The 23,499-nt window shown below is 41.9% G+C and overlaps 1 protein-coding gene across 5 annotated transcripts in view; it reads right to left on the reverse strand.

Annotated features, from left to right (window-relative positions):
* CCM2 (CCM2 scaffold protein) overlaps positions 1–23,041 on the reverse strand; it is a 47,610-nt gene extending 24,569 nt beyond the window's left edge. For 3 of the 5 annotated variants that reach the window (XM_061587110.1, XM_061587108.1, XM_061587107.1), the window contains exon 1: positions 22,819–23,040. In XM_061587110.1, coding sequence (XP_061443094.1) covers positions 22,819–22,848 — 30 coding nt within the window. In that variant the 5' untranslated portion in view covers positions 22,849–23,040. Of the gene's footprint in view, positions 1–22,818 lie in introns of all 5 variants that reach the window. The other 2 variants (XM_061587111.1, XM_061587109.1) reach the window with 1 other exon arrangement.
* Positions 23,042–23,499: the final 458 nt, after the last annotated feature.

The following is a 23,499-nucleotide window of genomic DNA, read 5'->3' on the forward strand; positions in this document are numbered from 1 at the left end:
ACGAAATTAACAGCTTATCTCTGTTTCTGTCGCAAAAAGCTGTCCTGGAAGTGCATTCTAAAGATAATAAACAGAAGAGGGATTTCTATTCCTGATTTCTATTCCGAGGAATATTATATTGTCTGGGACTATTCTCTTTTTGGTCTATTTTATTTTGACGAATCTGCTTCTTCACGACGCCACTAACTGTTTTGATGCTGGGAACTAAATTTGTTTTGCATTCTTGCACGAGAGAGATAAGGCAGGTTGCTCTGTTTATACTGTGATGTCATCAAGCCTGGAATATTAACCCAATTGTTGCTGAAATAAGAAGTGGTTCTTCTTTATTTTTGTTTTGCTTTGTTTTCGTGGTTTTAAAAATGGCAATCAAGAAAGTGGCTGAGAATCTGGAAGTAATTATGTTTCAGAAAATAATGGATGAGATTGAGGTAACGAAACAAACCCTGCGACAGGGTAGTAAGGAGCTGAAAATTGAACTGAGCAAAATGACGCAGGAGCTTAAAGAAATAGGGGACCCTGTGAGAGAGGAGAATGAGATCAGAGATGAGAAAAGAAAAAATAAAGGGAAGATACAAGCCCTGGAGATTGGAACAAATGTGGAATTGGAAAAAGATCTGGAGTTTATGGATTTTAGAAATAAAATCTACTGTTTGGAATTTAACGTTATCTCTGAAGAAATTAATGAAGATATTAGAGATAAAGTTATCAATGGCTTGGATAATCTTCTGGACTGGAATGATGTGATGGAGCTTGATATAGAGAAAATCTATGGAATTAACTGCAGCCATGTGACAATGGAAAAACTCTTAAGAGATGAGCCAGTGCATTTTGTAAAAAAGAAGAACACAGATATGACTTTACAACAGTATTTCAGCAACTTATTCAGAATGGATGGCAAGAAAATATTTGGGATAGAGGAAATTCCCATCAGACTCTTATTATATGACTATGGCTACAACAGCAAGATTATTATGGAATACTGATAATGGAAGATTGGACACTGAAATTACTAGACTTAACAGGACTATTGAAGATGGAAGATGGAACTAATAGGGATAATGGAATAATGGCTATTGAAATTATTGGACCTAACAGATTCTGATGAGATGGATTAATCGAAATGTTTATTTGGACTATGGTTATGACAATAAGATTATTATAATTATTAATGAGATGGATTAATTGACATGTTTATTTGGAGAAAAATTGATAGATATATTTCTTAAAGAATTGAAACCTCTCTGACTTTTTGTGGAAAGAATAAAGTAATGTTTATGAGATTTGATGATTAATTAAGATAACTACTGGAGGAAAGTGATTTTATAATATGATTTAAGAGACAGGATTGTTATATATTGTAGACCTATAACTGATTTGATATGTGACAAATGGGAAGTCAACATTTTATTTTATTTTATTTTTTTGTTTAATCATTTTTGTTTTGTTTTGTTTTTTGTCTTTGAATGTTTTATGATTTTGTTTTCTATGTTTTATGAAAATTTGAATAAAAATTATTGTAAAAAAAAAAAAAAGGAAGCGGACCTTTAGTGTGGCAGCACCTACCCTGTGGACTTGCCTCCCTTAAATATTAGACAGGCGCCATCTATGTTATCTACAGACTACAGCTGGGGGCTTGTGGACTGAATGCTCTGCGATAAAAAGAAAAATAAAGATCACCCCACAATGAAACCTAGCAGCTCAGCGAGAAGGCATAGGCCGAAACCCTCCTCACCAATATGTAAAGAGAAATTGTAGGGGTGCCTTAGAGAGGAGCATTCAGTCATGTGAGCCCCCTCCCACAGCCAGATGTGGTACAGCGTAGGCCCAAATTATACACAAATCTGTTGCTGGGGTTTGAGGGCATCTTGTTTTATAAGAGGTCTGCTGAAATACAGTCTGCATCTGTACAGGATTTGAATTTTTTATTGTTTTGATATATGGAATTTTTTTTACTATGAGATTGCTTCAAGATACTTAGTGAGAAGTGGTTTATACATGCAATCAAATTAATTAAACTTACAAGCCCAAGATCCAGTCCTGTTTTAAGGTTAACAATATGCTTGGGGAAGGCAAGGGATTAGGAGGAGGAGAGGCTGTTGTTAATACCCTGCACCTTGGGGACTAGCAGCGCACGGCTTTCAAAAGCCCTGCTCCCAGGCCAGCCTATGCAATTCACCCACGTTATATATGCAGAACAGCAAAGCAATCAGCATGACTGACTGCAGCTGCGTCGAAAGCGCAAGAGGCTTAATATGTTTTCTTAATCATGCTTTCAACCCTTTTTTAAAGTTTTTAAAAATGTTTTTAGTGCTGTTTTGTTTTAATGTATTTTAAGATCTGTTTTTATGATGTTTTTATGATGCGTTTTTAGCGCTTTGTTTGCCGCCCTGGGCTCCTGCTGGGAGGAAGGGCGGGATACAAATTAAATAAATAAATAAAGAGGCCCATCCAGCCTGAACTCTGCCCTAGCATTCCAGAAGGCACTGAGTGAGCCAAGGCAAGCGACCTTTATTCAGAATCCCATCAGAAGCTTTGCCCACCCTTCAGCATGCTTGCTTTGGAGAGGAGAAAAGTGAGGTTGAAAAGCTTTGGAGAAAAGGCTATTTGAGGAGCTCCTTGCTGAGATATCAGAAGTAGGAGGCCGGGGGGGACGGGACATGTTCGATACCTTCCAAAAATGAAAGTGTCTTCTTAGCCCAAACTTAATACCTCTGCCTTCAATTATTTATAAACAAATTATTATCTATGGCAACTTAGGACACTTGTCAATTGGCACGAGGCCAGTTTCAATAAAACTTGAACTCTTTATGTTACAATGGTAATATCTGAAGCTTATCAGAAGGTGCCAAACTCCGTGTTTTTCAAGCCTTGGGCTACAACTCCCATCCTCCCCAACCATTGACCCTGCTGTCTGGGGATGATGGGAGTTGTAGTCCAACAACATCCGAGGACCCATGGTTGAAGAACAGTGGCCAAACTGATGGGCAAATGATATCCGAACACCAACATATGCAAATCTGTAACATATTTATACAGAAACACCTGAAAAGCCACACAGACAGAGAAAATGTTATTTACCTCTGAAAAGAAAGGCTTGATGGCAAAAGTTTCTTCGAAGTATAGATCAAATACTTTTAATTTTGAGCAAAAATGGTAACAGGTCCTGGGCAAATCAATTACTAAGGAAGAATGTTAGTTATCCAAAAATCTTGCAAAAATGGTCATTTCAATCAATTTAGAGAGGGTCTGTATAAGCTGCAGTTTAGATGGTATTTGACACCTACTTGACTAAAGAGAATACATAAACCTCATCGTCGGTGCGGAGATGTTACACATTGTTTGGACATGTCCCTACATTTCTAATTTTTGGCAAAAAGTCCTTGCTGCAGTAAGAGATAACTGATTGCAAATGATAAACCAAAAACATCTATAAACGGATACTTTTTGGACATGTAAAATAAATTGTTAACGATGAAGACTTAGAATTAGTAACTGCTCTTCCAACAGCAGCCAGCTCTGTGCAGGCTGAGAGGCTGTTGGGAGCTGTGGTTCGAGCATCTGGAGGGCACCAGGTTGGCGAAGACTGCCATAAAACATAGTTCCCCCCTTAAGAAGGCTGTTGCTTGCATCTTGGGTCCCATTTCAGTAACATGGGTGCTGCTCCAGTCTGGAACGACGCCAACTTACATTGTCAAGACCCACACTTCTTTTAATAGAAAGATCTTCAGCCACTTTGCTTTCAGCACCCACGGGAAATGAGCAGAAGTCAGACTGTGCTCAAGTAGCAGACCATGAACAGAACGTTGCTGCTTTTCTGCCGTACCCAGAAGAGGCTCATGATTATCAGCTCTCCCCACAATGTGATAATACAGGTATCCCAAGGAGAGAGGCATCCAATTGGCTGCAGGTGTGTGTTCTTTCCAAGCCAGTGGCGGCTGGTGGCACCATGCCAGCGGGGCAGTAACTTTCAAGGAGCTGTCCAAGGTGAGGAAGAAAGTTCAGACTAAAACCTGGAGCGGATTCCACTGCCCCACTGACAAGGAGCAACCAGCCATCATTGTTCCAAGCACATCGCTTCAATACAAGTAAGAGGTTCTCGAGGTACCCATCCAAAGAGCCTTTTCAGCAGTTTTTACCACACTCTCGACTGCATGATGTTAAGAAAAAATGTATTGGCAGAAGAAGCCTTCATGTGGCCCCCAACCAACATGGAAGCAACCATGGAGGAGGTGGTGTTGTCAGAAACGACACTCAGAGGTGCCAACAGTAGTCTAATTATCGTACACACAGGCTCAAAACACAGGAAAAAATAAAAAAGGCTCAGCTACCGGAATAGTCTGCTTTAAGGGGAGGAAAGATGGATGAGAACTAACAAACTGAGACTCAATCCTGACAAGACTGAGATGCTGTTGGTGGATGGTTTCTCTGATCGGATGGTGGATATATACCCTGTCCTGGATGGGGTTACACTCCCCCTAAAGGAACAGGTGCGTAGTCTGGGAGTCATCTTAGACTCTTCCCTCACACTTGAGGCTCATGTAGCCTCGGTGGCCCGGAATGCGTTCTACCAACTTCGGTTGGTAGCCCAGCTACGTCCCTATCTGAGTAAGGAGGACCTCTCATCAGTGGTACATGCTATGGTAACCTCGCGTCTGGACTACTGCAATGCGCTTTACGTAGGACTACCTTTGAAGACGATTCGGAAGCTACAGCTAGTGCAAAATGCGGCAGCCAGACTGCTAACAAGAACTAAGCGGTCTGAGCATATAACACCTGAGCTAGCCCGTTTGCACTGGCTTCCAATATGCTTCTGGGCCAGATTCAAAGTGTTGGTACTTACCTATAAAGCCTTATACGGCGCGGGACCACGATATCTGTCGGAACGCCTCTCCCGATATGAACCGGCCCGTACACTACGGTCTACTACGAAGGCCCTCCTCCGGGTTCCGACTCATAGGGAAGCCCGGAGAGTGGTGACAAGATCTAGGGCCTTCTCAGTGGTGGCCCCCGAACTATGGAATGGTCTCCCCGAGGAGGTGCGCCTGGCGCCGACACTATCATCTTTTCGGCGCCAGGTTAAAACCTTTCTCTTCTCTGAGGCATTTTAATTCCTGTTAATTGTAAATTATTATATTTTGATTTTAGACTGTACAGTTTTGTGTACAGTTTTGTGTTATTTTTATTGTATTTTTAATGTTCACCGCCCAGAGAGCTGTTGCTAGTCGGGCAGTATATAAGCTTAATTAAATAAATAAATAAATAAAGAGGAAAAGAAGGCTTCCCAAACAGATTGCACTGATTTAATCTCCCATAAAACAGGGTTCATCTAGAGGTCTGGTTTGTTTTAAGGTCTCTCTCACACTTGCTTCTATGTTTCCGGGGTTTTAAATGTTGATGCTGACTGTTCAGGTTTTCCAGGCACGTGGCAGCGGGAAAACAAAATCAAAACAAGAGAGGAATCCCATTAAGCTAACGAAGAATTGCTCAGAGGGACCTCAGAGGAGCCAACATTGAGCCTTCAGATGGGCAATGTTCAGATGCTGCAGAATGCCTATGCAGAAAGCAGACTTTAGGATACCTCCTCCTCGGCCTCCAGTGACATTACTGTAATGCCGTGGTTGTTCAGCCCCTGGTAATGATATTTAAGAGTAGTTTTCTCCCCTGCCCTACCCAGGAGAACATTTACAGCTCGCCACAAGTTCTGACTTTGGAGATTGCAAGTGGGGCCTCCATCTGTGTCCCAATAAAGATCTCCAGCCTTCCTCTACAATTAACCTCCATGCTACTGGCCAGGGAGAGAAGATGAGAGTGATCATCTAGACCTGGTACAACCAGATGCAACCGGAAGAGGACAGTAGAAGTTCTAAAACTATACCCAGCCCCGGGGGACTTCCGGGAAGGGTGACTTCGCTTGTGCCTGCTTTTTGAGACGAGCTCTTGTCTCAGAAGAAGCTTTTTCAGTTTTAAAATCAGTCAGAACGTTCTTTTTGACTGGTAAAGATTTTCTCCTGGGCAGGGAGAAACACAGAGATTAACCACAAAAGCCTGTTTTTGTTGGGAGGACTGGATTTCATTAATTTATGAGAGAAGGTTCAGCCAGCAATGCGGACAGACTTCCAACAAGCTCTAACTGATTAAGCGACACGTTTATCTTTTCTTCAAAGAAAAACGGACTTTAACAGGCAAGCATCCTTCTTTCTATTTTTTTTCACTTGGTTTAAATTGTTGCAGCAAAAAGAGATTTGTCAATGAATCAGCTATAAAGAATTTCTGGGTGAGTTATAACTCTTCTCTTTTATTCACAAAATTAAGGAGGAAAGAAATTGAAAAAACTTATCTTTGTTTTTATTGCAAAAAGCTGGCCTGGAAGTGCATTCTAAAGATACAAACGGAAGAGGGATTTCTGTTTCGAGGAGGAAAAAAATAAAAATAAATTTGATTTATGAACTTTGGAGTATTATATGTTCGGGACTATTTTCTTTTTGGTCTATTTCATTTTGACGAATCTACTTGTTCACGACGCCACTAACTGTTTTGAAGCTGGGAACTAAATTTGTTTTGTATTCCTGAACATATAAGAGATAAGGCAGGCTGTACTGTCTACGCTGTGATGTCATCAAGCCTGGAATATTAACCCAATTGTGGCTGAAATAATTTTTGTTTTCGTGGTTTTAAGAATGGCAATCAGGAAAGTGGCTGAGACCATGGAAGAAATTATGTTTCAGAAAATAATGGATGAGATTGAGATAACGAAACAAACCCTGAGACAGGGTAGACAGGAGATGAAAATTGAATTTGGCAAAATGACGCAGGACCTTAAAGAAATAGGGGATTTTGTGAGAGAGGAGATTGAGATTAGAGATGAGAAAAGAAAAATTAAAGGGAAGATACAAGCCCTGGAGATTGGAACAAATGTGGAATTGGAAAAAGATTTGGAGTTTATGGATATTAGAAACAAAGTTTATTGTTTGGAATTCAATGTTGTCTCTGAAGAAATTAATGAAGATATTAAAGATAAAGTTATCAAGGTCTTGGATAATTTTCTGGACTGGAATGATGTGATGGAGCTTGACATAGAAAAATTTTATGGAATTAACTACAGATATGTGACAATGGAAAAATTCTCAAGAGATGAGCCAGTGCATTTTGTAAAAAAGAAGAACAGAGATATGACTTTACAACAATATTTCAGCAACATATTCAGAATTGATGGCAAGGAAATATTTGTGATAAAGGAAATTCCCATTAGACTCTTATTATATGACTATGGCTATGACAGCAAGATTATTATGGGATACTGATAATGGAAGAATGGCTACTGAAATTACTGGACTTAACAGGATTATTGAAGATGGAAGATGGAATTAACATTGATAATGGAAGAATGGCTATTGAAATTATTGGACCTAATAGATTTGAACGAGATGGATTAATCGATATGTTTATTTGGAGAAAAATTGAAAGATATATCTCTCTTTTTTTTTTTTAATAATTTTTATTCAAATTTTTCAAAAGACAAACAAAACAAAGTCAAAAAAACATAACAATACATCAACAAAAAATGAAAATAAAATAGTTGACTTCCGATTTGTCACAGATCAGCTATAAGTATATAATATACATCAAACCTGTCCCTTAATGTATACATACAGAGTCCCTTTTCTCCGTAGGCTGTCTTAATTAATCGTCAAATCCCAGTATCATCATTTTATTTTGATCTTTCAACAAAAAGTCTAAGAGAGGCTTCCATTCCTTAAGAAATGTATCTGTCGATTTTTCTCTAAGTAAACATGTCAATTTGTCCATTTCTACTAAATCCATTAATTTCAATAGCCATTCTTCCATTGTTGGTATTGATTCCATTTTCCACTTTTGTGCATATAATAATCTTGCTGCCGTAATCATATATAATATTATTCTTCCATATTTCTTTTCTATTTGTTTATCCATAAAACCCAATAAAAAAAATTCTGGTTTTGACTGAATATTTATCTTTAGAATTTTTTGCATCTTCCTACCTATCTGTGCCCAAAATGATTTTGCCTTTTTACATAACCACCACGTATGATAAAATGATCCTTCTTGTTGTTTACATTTCCAACAAACATTAGAAACATTACTATACATTTTTGACAACTTTTCTGGAGTCATGTACCAACGGTATATCATTTTATAAAAATTTTCTTTAAGATTATAGCATAGTGTAAATTTCAAACCTTTTTTCCACATATTTTCCCATTGATCCATTTGTATGTTATGACCAAAATGTTTTGCCCACTTTACCATACACTCTTTTACTTGTTCTTCCTCCATATCCATTTTCAATAAGAGTTTATACATTTTCGCAATTATATTTTCATCATTTGTACACAATCCTATTTCAAAATCAGATTTACTTATTTCAAACCCATACATTTTCTTGTCCATTTTATATCTTTCTAACAATTGTAAATAGGCAAACCATTGAAAACTATATCCTTCCTTTGTCAGTTGTTCTCTCTCTTTCATTGTATATTCTCCATGTACATTTTCTAATAGTTCTTGATAAGTTAACCATTTCTCTTTTCCAGCCATTTCTCTTCTATAAAACGCTTCTTGACTTGAGACACATAATGGTATTTTCGAATAAAACCTTGGTTTGTATCTATTCCATATTTTCAACAGAGGACGTCTTATAAAATGATTGTTAAAGTCTACATTTACTTTTACTTTGTCATACCATAGATATCCATGCCATCCCCACTTCAAATTATGGCCCTCCAAATCCAATAGTCTTTTATTCCTCAATAAAATCCATTCCTTTATCCAGACTAAACAGCAGGCAGCAAAATAAAGTCTCAGATTTGGTAATCCCAGTCCTCCTCTTTCTTTGGCATCTTGTAGTAGTTTAAATTTAACTCTTGGTTTTTTCCCTTGCCATACAAATTTAGAGATATCTTTTTGCCATTGTTTAAAAGGTAAATCAGAGGATATTACAGGTATTGTTTGAAACAAAAACATCATTCTCGGTAATACATTCTCGGTAATAAATCCTGTCTCTTAAATCATATTATAAAATCACTTTCCTCCAGTAGTTATCTTAATTAATCATCAAATCTCATAAACATTACTTTATTCTTTCCACAAAAAGTCAAAGAGAGGTTTCAATTCTTTAAGAAATATATCTATCAATTTTTCTCCAAATAAACATGTCAATTAATCCATCTCGTTAATAATTATAATAATCTTATTGTCATAACCATAGTCCAAATAAACATTTCGATTAATCCATCTCATCAGAATCTGTTAGGTCCAATAATTTCAATAGCCATTATTCCATTATCCCTATTAGTTCCATCTTCCATCTTCAATAGTCCTGTTAAGTCCAGTAATTTCAGTGTCCAATCTTCCATTATCAGTATTCCATAATAATCTTGCTGTTGTAGCCATAGTCATATAATAAGAGTCTGATGGGAATTTCCTCTATCCCAAATATTTTCTTGCCATCCATTCTGAATAAGTTGCTGAAATACTGTTGTAAAGTCATATCTGTGTTCTTCTTTTTTACAAAATGCACTGGCTCATCTCTTAAGAGTTTTTCCATTGTCACATGGCTGCAGTTAATTCCATAGATTTTCTCTATATCAAGCTCCATCACATCATTCCAGTCCAGAAGATTATCCAAGCCATTGATAACTTTATCTCTAATATCTTCATTAATTTCTTCAGAGATAACGTTAAATTCCAAACAGTAGATTTTATTTCTAAAATCCATAAACTCCAGATCTTTTTCCAATTCCACATTTGTTCCAATCTCCAGGGCTTGTATCTTCCCTTTATTTTTTCTTTTCTCATCTCTGATCTCATTCTCCTCTCTCACAGGGTCCCCTATTTCTTTAAGCTCCTGCGTCATTTTGCTCAGTTCAATTTTCAGCTCCTTACTACCCTGTCGCAGGGTTTGTTTCGTTACCTCAATCTCATCCATTATTTTCTGAAACATAATTACTTCCAGATTCTCAGCCACTTTCTTGATTGCCATTTTTAAAACCACGAAAACAAAGCAAAACAAAAATAAAGAAGAACCACTTCTTATTTCAGCAACAATTGGGTTAATATTCCAGGCTTGATGACATCACAGTATAAACAGAGCAACCTGCCTTATCTCTCTCGTGCAAGAATGCAAAACAAATTTAGTTCCCAGCATCAAAACAGTTAGTGGCGTCGTGAAGAAGCAGATTCGTCAAAATAAAATAGACCAAAAAGAGAATAGTCCCAGACAATATAATATTCCTCGGAATAGAAATCAGGAATAGAAATCCCTCTTCTGTTTATTATCTTTAGAATGCACTTCCAGGACAGCTTTTTGCGACAGAAACAGAGATAAGCTGTTAATTTCGTGAATAACAGAGAAGAGCTATATCTCACCCAGAAGTTGTCCAAAGCCGATCAATCTGACAAATCTCCTTTTGCTGCAACAATTTAAACCAAGTAAAAAAAATAATAGAAAGAAGGGTGCTTGCCTGTTAGTCCGTTCTCTCTTTCAAGAAAAGATAAACGTATCGCTTAAGCAGATAGAGCTTGTTAGAAAGTCCGTCCGGCATTGTTGGCTGGACCTTATCTCATAAATTAATGAAATCCAGTCCTCCCAACAAAAACAGGCTTTGAGGTTGATCTCTACGTTTCTCCCTGCCCGGGAGAAATTTCATCAGTCAAAAAAAAAAATGTTCTGACTGATTTATATCTGAATAAGCTTCTTTTGAGGCGGGAGCCCGTCCCAAAAGCAGGCACAAGCGAAGTCACCCTTCCCGGAAGTGACCTGCTCAGAATTGTTTTGTGTTGCTGGTTTTCTTATTGGATGATCATGAATTACATTTAGTTCCTTTATAAAAAAAAAGTCTCAAAGCAATATAACGTAAATAACAGATAAAAACAATTAAAAGCCAAAAAAAATAATCAACAATGTTTAATACAGAATTCTTTTTTACCATTTGCTATTTTATTATTACATTAATACCACTACGGCTGTTGTGGAACTCCAACTCCCATAATACCCAGCGGCCAGCATGGCCAAAAGTCAGGGATGATGGGAGTTGTAGTCCAGAAACATCTAGAGAGCCAGAGATGTTCCCCATTCCTGGCCAAGAACTACTGCAGCGCTCCCAAGCCACTACTGAACAAACTGAAGTTCATGGATATTTGCATACATGAGGGCGAAGAGATCTCATACCTCCAAGGCACATGGAAGCTCTCATACACATCAGTGAGGCCACTGCACCCCAACCCCTCCTCTCAACCTCCAGGCCACAGGCCAGTTTCGTTTCAACTTGGGGAGCCCCCAACTCCTTCCCTGTGCATGTTGAAAGTGATGTATCCATTCACCTCAAGTTAAGAATGCAAGTTTGCAGTGATCTGATGTTTATAACAGCTTTCTTGACTTCAGCGCCAACACTCAAGGAAAAAGGAAAGGAATTTTCCCCGAATGCTATTTTTAGACCTGCCTCGCTTGTTCCCTTCTCAGGGAGGGAAAGCAAAATCCCAGCAGGCCTGACCTAGTCCTGTAAGAACATCTTTTTATTCAGATTTATTAGGCCTATCATAGGGAAACGGACAAAGTTGGATGAAGCAGAAGGTGAAAAGTAAAAGATCTTATGGTCTGCCACATGCTGGCCAAAGCGCAATGCAGAACGAACTGTGATTTTTTTGTCAATCCCGTTGGCCAGCTGGAACCAGGGAGATTGTGTGTGTCTGTGCATTTGCAACTTTACTGTGCGCTGGCTCAGTATGAAGGCCAATGGGCCCTGGCACACACACAAGAATAGCGCAAAGCCTGTAGTTGTTGTTATGTGCCTTCAAGTCGATTACGACTTATGGTGACCCTATGAATCAGCGACCTCCAAGAGCATCTGTCATGAAGCACCCTGTTCAGATCTTGTAAGTTCAGGTCAGCAGCTTCCTTTATGGAATCAGTCCATCTCTTGTTTGGCCTTCCTCTTTTTCTACCCCCTTCTGTTTTTCCCAGCATTATTGTCTTTTCTAGCGAATCATGTCTTCTCATTATGTCTCCAAAGTATGATAACCTCAGTTTCATCATTTTAGCTTCTAGTGACAGTTCTGGTTTAATTTGTTCTAACACCCAATTATTTCCCTTTTTTCGCAGTCCATGGTATGCGCAAAGCTCTCCTCCAACACCACATTTCAAAGGAGTTGATTTTTCTCTTAACCGCTTTTTTCGCTGTCCAACTTTCACATCCATACATAGAGATCGGGAATACCATGGCCTGAACGATCCTGACTTTAGAGTTCAGTGCAAAGCCAACCCCCGTGCTCACTGTTGTGCTCCCAGCAGACCAAGCAGATTAACTTCTTCCTGGTCTTTGCTGTGGTTAGGGAGGAACTCTCCCTGGCACTTTCTGGTTGCATAATAAATAAAATTTCATAGCTACTCTCTAAAAAAAAACACAAGTAGGGAATGCACCAGGAACCTGTTTGTACACATACACACACCCCGACGCCCTTCTACGGAATCTTCCTGGAGCAGTCACTTAGTTAACTGCAGGAGCAGAACACCTCCAGGAAGAAAGCAGGAAATGAATACGCCACAACAATACAGGTGCTGCTGATGTTTACCTTTCAGGCCCTAACCAGTTTCGGCCTCAACCTCCTCCTGTATAATCTGCCCATGCCACTGAACCTTAAAAGAGGATTAGACAAATTCACGGAGAAGGAGAAGGCTATCAATGGGTACTAGCCACAAGGACTATGTTCTACCTCCACTGTTGGAGGCAGTGTGCCTCTGAATACCAGTTGCTAGGAACCACAGGCAGGGAGAGTGCTGCTTGTTCGTGCACTCAGGTCCTGCTTGCAGGCTTCGCAGAAGAGACATCTGGTTGGCCACTGTGAGAAGAGAGTGCTGGACCAGATGGGCCTTTGGCCTCATTCAGCAGGGCTCCAGGAACCGATTAAACAAATGGGCACTTTTTAACATCAGAATTTCCCCTCGGTGCACGTTTGCCTCTGCACCATTTGCAATGTCTACAGACACTTCCCACAAGGTAGGGAGTTTTCCACAAGTTTCAGAGCAAGCTAGTCTTTGGAAACAGCAAGGCAGCTGGTGCACAAAAGCACCTCGTTTTATTTTTTACTTTAGCCTTCTGTTCCCCCATTTCTCCGCTCCAGCCATCTGTTGTAACTTGTCAGTGAAGCAGGTGTCAGCCATCTGGGATAAGATGCTTTTATGATAACATATTTCTGGGGGCAAGCAATGGAAAACAGCTTGGAATCTCTTTTGAAAAAGATCTTCGGGCACATGATGTGGAACAGATATTTTACATAGGTATTCGACCCTATGCCTTAACCATAGTGTGCAGCTCCAATGAGATTCCCATCTAATAGCATCAGGGGCTTCAAACAGCAGATTAACTACCGGTTAAAAGGTAGAAGAGATGCACTTGCTAGTCGACGCTAGAGCACAATTCTGGAGGATTAATAAGAGGTGGGGAAACTTCCAAAGTACTCACAGTCCTGCTGTGTCACAGACCAGGGTGGGTGGGGCTTGCTGTCAGCTCCCACCATCTTTTGGAATGAGCCCCACCCACCCACCCACCCATTCCTCTTACACTCGAGATTACCTGCCTCACTCATCTATCAACTGCCGAAGAACAGATTTAGATTTTTAAGCTGAAGGCAAAGAGAACACATTCAAGGAATTGCTAAATTAATTTTAAGACCCATAGTGCACCATTCGGAAGACACTCACTATCAAGCTTAATTATAAAAACTGGCACTAGATAATGTCTTTACGGCTTGAGGCTGTGTGGATCCAGAATTGATCTCCACAGCCACTTATGGACCCACTGTTAAAGACCTTATCTTGGAAAACAACCTTACTCGGCCATGAGTGATTGCCAATGAAGGAAATGACTGTTTGAAGTGGAAAGGTATAGCTTTTAAGCTATTCCCACAACACTCCATTATCAGGGAACATGACGCCTGGGGAACAGGGGCATAAAGGAGGCATGGATCTGTCCCTACTTGTCAGGCTTGCGTTTAACTTCCTCTGTTTGCCTGGGTGGGGGGGGATGGAAAATGTCTAGACAAAAACATGAGGATTGCTGCATTATTTGTATTACAAATAATTAATACATTACATTACAGCTGCTCTGGATTAAGCAGCTAGTTAAGGGTATATTTTTAACCATATCCACTTATTTGTTTCCAAGCAACAACAACAACAAAATGAGGTAGCTGCAATAAGATGCCACAAATGGCCAGCTGAAGCCATTTACAGCCATGCACCGCATTCCCAGTATCATCAAATCCAGCTGTTATCCAAACAAGACTTATCTGGAATGGCGCATCACATGCTTTTTCAGTTGGGGCGGGGGGATGAGAGGAGAGGCAAGTTATGAAGTTCCGGGAACATGGAACCGCCACCCAACTTTCCACCAGAACTGTCTTCAATCAAAGCCAGAACAGTGGGTTTTTCTTCAGAAGAAAATTGTGTTGCCCAAAGGCCAACACAACCTTTGCCAACCCGGTGCCCTTCAGCTGTTTTGGACTACAATTCCCATCAGCCCCAGCCAGTGCAATCCACCGAAGGCTCCTGGCCTGCCAGTGGAGAGCCATTCATCTAGGTCCACAGTGTTCTTCAACCTTGGGTCCCCAGATGTTACTGAACTACAACTCTTAATCACCCTTGACCACTGAGGATGCTGGGAATTGTAGGCCAACAACAGCTGGAGACCACACTCCTATTTCTTTACGCTTCTATCTTACATCTACAAAAATGTAACCAAGTCCCAACAAACACAGAGAGACTTCATTCGGAGTAGGGTTAAAACGCTGTCAATTGCAGTGCCTTCATTCCATTCAGCTCAGGAAAAGAGCCAGGCACCGCTACGAGTGGCAAAGGACAGTTAGATCATCTTTACTTGCTCCAAAGGAAGAAAGAGAGTGGGGGAGCTGTGGAGAGTAGCCGTCGTCTTAAAATTCTGATCGATGGGTGTGTGGAGCGGCACTTAACCTTTGCAGGAGGAAGTAACCGTTCTGATTTTGCTTTGCAGAAACTGAAGTGTTCTTCATCTGCAGGCTAGCGTGACTACTGGGACCACAAGCCCCATCTTCTAAGTGACTTTCGGGAATGCCCTCCATCTATGAACCGCCACCTTTCAGGAGGTTGCTTCAGACACTCTCAGGTTCCCCAAAAATCATTTATCACCTTGCCCCTCCCACGGTCATTTTCGAATGACCTGAATAAAGGAGACACCCTACTGTTTTGCGTTTCATTCCCCCCCCCCCCAAACATACCAGTTTGGCTGTCTTTGCTTTTCTTGTGAACTTTTCAACGGCATCTTTACACCTACCCCGAAGCAATTCAGAGGGGCAAAACGAGCAGACCTGCAGATATTTCAGACACTGCAGAACATGCAGAAATAAGGCACCAGAATAAAACCCTGACTCAGCTGAGCACAGCAGATTAAAAACATGCCCAACGTGCAACGTTAAAAGATCCTGGAATCAAGCTACACTTCGAGCCCGGACGTCTGTTGTCCTGCCAGAAAAACTGCCACAACGCTTAGAATGGCTTTGCTTGATCTGCCACTTCGGAGAGTGTCTTAGCGCACCACAATGGGCGGCTCTGCTGACCCCTTCTGAAACAGGGGTTCCTGCGGATTCCTGTGGTGAAAAGGCTTCTCTAAAAATAGCTCACTTTCCACAGTTATGTCCCAGGCGGGAGGGTGGGGAGAGAACGGGATTCCAAGCTTTCATGTTCAGTTAAATGGTGATGAGCTCATGGGCTGGCTCGTCCTGCAATGAGGACCCTGAAATAAAGAGTGCGAGTGTCCGTCTGTGCGCGCATGCGCGCGCACACACACACACACACAGATGTATATTCAACTACATACAAATAAATAAAAGCTTTGGTTCTGAGCCTTCCCTAAGCTAATGCATTCTGTTAACACATTCTGTTAAGTCAATAGAGCATTTTTTTAAAAAAAACCCTAGTACTAACAAATTGCAATTCCACAGACAAGCGGGAACAGGTTGTATCGAAAATGAGAGGTTTCTTTCTGAAGTAAGTGCTTTGAGACCAATGTCGCCAGCAGTTCAGGTCCATTTATTTATATTCCATGTGCTGTATAAAACTAAGTCCTACTCAGAGCAGACCGACTGAAATTAATGAACCTATACTAAGTTAGCCTGTTAACTTCAGCAGGTCTGCTCTGAGTGGGAGGAGCACAGAGCACCACCTCATCCTTCTGACACTGACCTCAAGACAGCGTACAAAGGTTATTCCCCCCTCCCTTTTTGATCCTCACAACAATCCTGTGAGGCAGGTTAGGCTAAGTGATGGCGACAGGCCCAAAGTCACCAGGGGCCTCATAGCTGAGCTGGGGTCCGGCGTGACACTCCAATCACTCCGTCACACTGGGTGAATGAGGAAGAGTCATCCTTTGATCCAGAGGCAAGGTCCCATGCAAGGACAGGTAGACTGTTGGAAGAGATGCGATGTGAAAGAACCACATGCCTGCTATACTTGCAGTGGGCGAAAAGACCACAATCCCAGACAGTGTGCAACCAGCAAGCTGGTATTGGGGTGGTAAATAAAGATCAAAGGCTTTAAACATTCACAATCACAATTACTACTAAGGCAATCTTCATTCAAGACGTTTTATAAGCAGGTTATCCTCTTGCACTTTCCTCTCACCCCACAAAAAATCCAGGGCCCAATTTCTATTCCACAATGAAACTGAACTAAAATTAGCTGCAAGCATGAACTACAACACTGCTCTCAGGAAAGAAGCACATTTCTGAACACTTAGGCTGAGACAAAAGCCACCATCATCCTTCTGTGGTGTTTCAGTCATGTGTAAGAACTATCGTCTAAATACTTTCTATTTAATGTAACAGAATTTTATGTGAAAATCCTGTGTCAGACTAACAGCTAAGGCAGTCCCTTTCCAGAGCCTTTGTGAATTAGTTGACACACACAAATCTGCCACCTAGTCTCCCCAGCAAATTTCTTTACTGGCGCAAAAAAAAATATTTCCCAGCACATTTTCTGGGAAATGCTACCACACTCTGAAGGAAAATACACCAGTTTGTCCATAAAGCCCCTATTGAACCACGACGGTTCAACAGGAAGCACGCAGGAAGGGCGGAAAGCCAGAAGGTTTGTCAGCTCTTCCCAGCCCTGGAAGAATTCCTCTCCCTTTTAGGAGATCTAAATGCACCAGGCTGAAAAATCATTTAAATTCCTAGCAGCAGGCATCAAATCTCAGATACCAGGGTGTCCAGGTGCCCGGGAATTTTCCAGCCCAGATCCTACGACAGAAAATCCCAAGGGATGGCAGCACAAATCAGGCCAAGATTACAGCGACCTGTCTTATGGGATGCTGAGGACACCAAATGCTGAGCCAGTCTCACACATTTGTGTCCCAGAAAAGTATCTTCCCTTTCTATCCAATCTATCAACCCCTGGGTTTCAGTCCTGATGAAATCAAGAAGCTCCGTCAGCAACACGCAACAGATTTATTATTATTATTTATTATTTATTAAATTTATATACCGCCCGACTAGCGATAGCTCTCTGGGCGGTGAACATAAAATAGTATAAAAATACAATGAATAACAAAATAATATTAAAATACAATCAACAATACAATAAACATTATTAAAATTAGATCAATGTAACTTAAAATGCTTCAGAGAATAGGAAGGTTTTGACCTGGCGCCGGAAGGAAAGCAGAGTCGGCGCCAGGCATACTTCCTCAGGGAGACTGTTCCATAGTTCGGGGGCCACCACTGAGAAGGCCCTAGATCTTGTCATCACCCTCCGGGCCTCCCTGTGAGTTGGAACCCGGAGGAGGGCCTTCGTAGCAGAACGTAGTGCACGGGCCGGTTCATATCGGAAGAGGCGTTCCGCAAGGTATCGTGGTCCCGCACCGTATAAGGCTTTATAGGTTAATACCAACACTTTGAATCTAGCCCGGAAACATATTGGCAACCAGTGCAAGCTGGCCAGAACAGGTGTTATATGCTCGGACCGCTTGGTCCTTGTCAGCAATCTGGCCGCCGCATTTTGCACTAGTTGTAGCTTCCGAACTGTCTTCAAAGGTAGCCCTACGTAAAGCGCATTACAGTAATCCAAACGTGAGGTTACCAGAGCATGTACCACTGATGTTAGGTCCTCTTTACTCAAATAGGGACGTAGCTGGGCTACCAACCGAAGTTGGTAAAACGCATTCCTAACCACCGAGGCTACTTGAGCCTCAAGTGAGAGGGAAGAGTCTAAAAAGACTCCCAGACTACGAACCCGGTCCTTTAGGGGGAGTGTAACCCCGTCCAGGACAGGGTATATATCCACCATCCGATCAGAGAACCCGTCCACCAACAGCATCTCAGTCTTGTCTGGATTGAGCTTCAGTTTGTTAACTCTCATCCAGTCCATTGTCGAGGCCAGGCAACGGTTCAGCAAATCGACAGCCTCACCTGAAGAAGATGAAAAGGAGAAGTAGAGCTGCGTGTCATCAGCATACTGATGACAACGCACTCCAAAACTCCTGATGATTTGTCTGATCCTATCTGATGCCTGTAGAGGGCTTCCCACAGACATCTGATTGGCCACTGTGAGAACAGGATGGAGAACTAAATGGGCCACTGTCCCCATCCAGCAGGCTCTTACCGTTCTTAGGTATTCTACAGCTGGCCACTTGCAGTTTACATGCACTCTCTACCACCAGCTGAGCTGGTGACACCAGCGAGTCATCAGAAAAGCTGAGACACTAAACTAAGATGCATCCAAACTCAGAGGAAGGCAATGGTAAACCACGTCTGAATACCTCTTACCATGAAAACCCTATCAACAGAGTATCCAAAATGCAACACGAGATAGTGCTGGAAGATGAGAACCCCAGGTCAGAAGGCACTCATCGAGCTACTGGGGAAGAACAAAGGACAAGTACGAGTAGCGCTGTGACTAATGACGCAGCTGGGTCAAGGGAGGAAGCCCAGAGGCTGATGTGCACAGATGCGAAAGGAGAGTCCGGAGTTGTACGACGCACACAATAGGAACATGGAATGTGAGAAGCATGAAGCAGGGAAAGTTAGAAATTGTCAAGCAAGAAATGGAACGCATCAACATTACAATACTTGGTGTGAGCGAACTAAAATGGACAGGAATGGGACATTTCCAATCAGGCAACTACAAAATATTTTATGCAGGAAATGAGAAATTGAGAAGAAATGGGGTTGCTTTAATAGTGAGAAGTGATGTAGCAAAAGCAATTAAGAGCTACAACGCAAGGTCTGAGCAAGTGATATCAATGACGTTAAAAGGGAAACCTATTGACATAACCATCATCCAAGTCTATGCTCCAACGGCAAATGCAGAAGAAGAGGAATTTGAAAGATTTTATGCAGAAGTACAGGAAGAAACTGATCACACGAAAACAAGATGTGCTGATAATCATGGGGGACTGGAATGCAAAAGTAGGAAACAGAGAAGAACTAGGAATTGTGGGGAAATGGGGCTTAGGAGGCAGAAATGAATTCTGTGAAGCGAATAATTTGTTTCTTGTGAACACAGTTTTTGAGCAACCGAAAAGACTGTACACATGGACATCACCAAATGGTCAGTACAGGAATCAAATTGATTATATGATTGGTAGCAGAAGATGGAGAAGTTCCATATTTTCTGCAAAAACAAGACCAGGAGCAGACTGCGGTACAGACCATGAACTGGTCATAACAAAAATCAGAGTAAAGCTAAAGAAGAACAACAAAGCAATCATAATGCCAAAATATAATTTAAATATAATGCCAAAATACAATTTAAATAACATCCCAGAAGAATATAAAGATCAAATAAGGAACAGATTTGAAGCTTTAAACTTAGTTGATAGAGGACCAGTAGAACTATGGATTGAAGTCAGAGACATTATCAAGGAAGAATGCAAAAAGACAATACCTCTAGTTAAAAAGAGAGAAAGACCTCAAGGGATGACTGAAGAAACTCTTAAAATGGTTAAAGAGAGAAGGAAAGCAAAAGCAAAAGGAGATAGAAACAAAGTTAAAACCCTAATTGCAACTATGCAGCGACTAGTATGCAGGGACAAAGAACTATTACAATAATTATTGTATAGAAATAGAAGAGGACAACAAAAAGGGTAGATCAAGAATCCCATTCCAAAAGATTACAGAAATTAAAGGGAAATTTAAACCAAGGGTAGGGATGTTGAATAACCAACAGGGAAACACACTGACTGACTGAGATGAATAAAAAGAAGATGGAAGCAATACACTGAAGAACTCTATAAAAGAGATGCCAGGATGACAGATTCATTCATGGAGGAACCGTATGATGAAGAACCAGAACTTTTAGAATGTGACGTGAAAGCTGCTCTTAAAATACTTGGAAGAAACAAATCACCAAGAACAGATGGCATACCAATAGAGTTGCTACAAGTGACTGAGAGTGTCTGAAATCCTGGTGAGGCGCTGTCAGTCAGTGTAGACAACACTGAGCTTGATGGACCAATGGCCTGACTCAGTACCAGGGAGACTCCTCTCTTCCTGTGATCCTAAACACACAACTGGAGTAAGAGTCACCGAAATCCAAACCAAGCTTAGGATCATGCTGTATCTCTAAGGCAGAGAACAGACGCACCTCAGGTTTAGTGTACCTACAGGGGAAGGCTGGCACACCCAGGGGCACAGACGTAACTCGTACATCTGCACTTGCCAAGCCAGAGAATAAATGCTGCTGAATACATTTCAGTTGTATCTATTCTGTACTAATGGCAATACCCCCCCATACACTGAAGCAAAAGTTAGTACAACCCGGAAAGAGGCACAGCACACAGCCAAAACACAATCAGTAAATTCCGGTTTGAGACAATACATCCTGTTAAGTTTTCTTGAGGGGTTTCTTTTTTAAGAAAAAGAAACGCTGGTGGCCTCTTGACCAATGCAGCTTGTTCATAAATGGACTTAGAGTTACAGGTGAACAGTGAGGTAGTCAAGCTTGCCGATGCCATGAGATTATTTAAGGTGATAAAAACGAAAAGGAATTGTGAAGAGCTCTAAAAAGATCTTTCTAAAAACGAGCTAATATGCAATAAAATAGCACATGTTCAACATAAGTAGGTGCAAACTGATAACACATTAAGGCAACAAAAAAAAAATCCTAACTTTACATGCACACTGATGGGTCCTGAGATAGCAGTGACTCACCAGAAGAGGTATTTTGGGATTCTGGTGGGTGGCTCAATGAAAATGTCAACTCAGTGTATAGTAGCTGTCCAAAAGGCAAATTCCATGCTAAGGGCAGTTAGGAAGGGATCGAAAATCAAACTGCCCAAATCATAATGACTTTATATAAATCTCTGATGTGGTTACACCAGGAATATTGCACACCGTTCAGGTCATCCCACCTGAAAAAGCATATCGGAGGTACAGAAAAGCACAATAAAAAAGATCAGAGGACTGGAGGAAAGATGACAATGTTTGGGGCTATGTAATATTTAAAAAGGCACATAAGGGGATCATGACACAGGAGTATAAAACTATGCACAGTGACAAGAGAGCAGACAGAGAAGTTCTCTCCTTCTCTCATAATTCTAGAGTCCAACGGGGTCGTCCAATGAAACTGAATGTTAGGAGATACCAGATGAGCAAAATTAAGGGCTTCGTCACAAGCACGTCGCCAAAACAATGGGATTTGCTTCCAGAAGATGCTGAGCCACCAAGCTGGGCAGCATTAAAAAGGGACTGGGCAAGTTCATGGAAGATAAGAGTGCTAGCCATGAGGGCTGTGTATTAACGGCATATTCAGAGGCACCCTGGCCCTGAAGACAAGTCGTAGGGAACAGCAGCAGGAGAGAGAGCTACGGCACTCATTTCCTGCTTATGGGCTTCTCAGCAGCATCTGGTCCACTGCTGGGGGGGCAGAATGCTGGCCTACATAAGGGCTTGGGCCTGATCCTTATGGCTCTCCTTATGTTCGCAACCTATTTCACAAGCCAGTGCAGAGCAAGATGCTGTGGACTAAAGGGAATTCATCACACAGCAGTTAAAAATAAAATAAAGACTGACAACAGATGAGATTTGTCAGACAACAGATTTTCTCCCCACCCCCTGCCAAGTATTACCTGGTGGCAATAAATTCACAAAAAAACCCACTCCAAATCACAGATGTTTCATGGGTGCCAAGATGAATCCTTTTAAGTCTGTTCTTGTTATGCACCTTCAATTACGACATATGGCCACCCTATGAATCAGTGACCTCCAATAGGTCTGGCAACACCCAATTGTGGCCACCTATGAAATATTCGGCAAGGGGTGGATGTAGTGGAAGGGAGTCCTGTGGACATACAACTGACTGGCAATTTGGGGGGGGGGGTGAGAGAAGGAGGGAGGAGCAGAAAAATATTAAGCTAAACATTGCATATCCATTTCCAAGATACCAACAAGGAGTTTCCTGCACCTTCTATGATTGGCGTATATGAAGTGTAAGGGGAGGGAGGGGGGAGACCCTGAGAATCTGCCACTGCCTGGCAAAATTGGAGGGGGAGAAGACAAGAAGAAATAGGACGGCAGTCTGGGCTTATTCTACCAAAACTCCTCCGCCCCAGTTCTTAGGGGTTGTGTGAACAGCCCCATCCCAATTCCTATTGGGGGGATGATGAGCCCCCCATCTCCCCACAAGTCCCCCAGAGAGGAGCCCCCCTTGAGCCCAAATAAACAATCTCCTCCCCTCAAGCACCTCCTCCCTCCAAGCCCCGCCCCTTCTCTACAAGCCCCGCCCCCTCTTCTCACTCCCCCCCCGCGGGCGCTCACCTTTTTGCCCCTCTTCCCTTCCTCCTCCATGTCTCAGGCGGGGCCCGGAGGCATCTCCCCGCCCGGGTCGCCCGCTCCCTTCACTGCGCCGCCATCGCCGCCATTGGAAAAGCAGGAGCCTCAAGCGGACCAAAAGGCGCCGCCACCGCCGCGGCAACAACTTTTCAATCCTGCCGCCATCTTGGGCGTCGGCGTTCCCGGCGTGCACCGCGCGCTTGCCTCATTGAGGCCTCTTTGAGACGGGCTAACGTTCTGCCCCGGGAGGACTGACGTCAGTCCTCCAAGAAAGAGAAGAGACGAGAAGAGAGCAAGAGTGGCTCGGTTTGGCGGGACAGGGCTGCTGGCCTTGCCCAAAGAGGGATGAAAATATCTGTCTGTTCCACTCTGCGCCCTCAGTTCCGGTTCTGATGAAAATTTATCTGCGGGGCAAGAAAGGTGGAAGTGCAGTACTTGCGAATGAACGTAGAGCTTGGAAAAGTTACTTTTTTTGAACTACAACTCCCATCAGCCCAATCCAGTGGCCATGCTGGCTGGGGCTGATGGGAGTTGTAGTTCAAAAAAGTAACTTTTCCAAGCTCGGAATTGTCAGTTTACATTCATTATAATGGACTTTATTATCAAATATGTTTATTTATCTCAGGACGTTATACCGGCAAAAACAACAGAGTCTTGTAGCACCTT

Source organism: Rhineura floridana, chromosome 10 (assembly GCF_030035675.1).
Source record: "Rhineura floridana isolate rRhiFlo1 chromosome 10, rRhiFlo1.hap2, whole genome shotgun sequence".
Taxonomy (NCBI): Eukaryota; Metazoa; Chordata; class Lepidosauria; order Squamata; family Rhineuridae; genus Rhineura; species Rhineura floridana.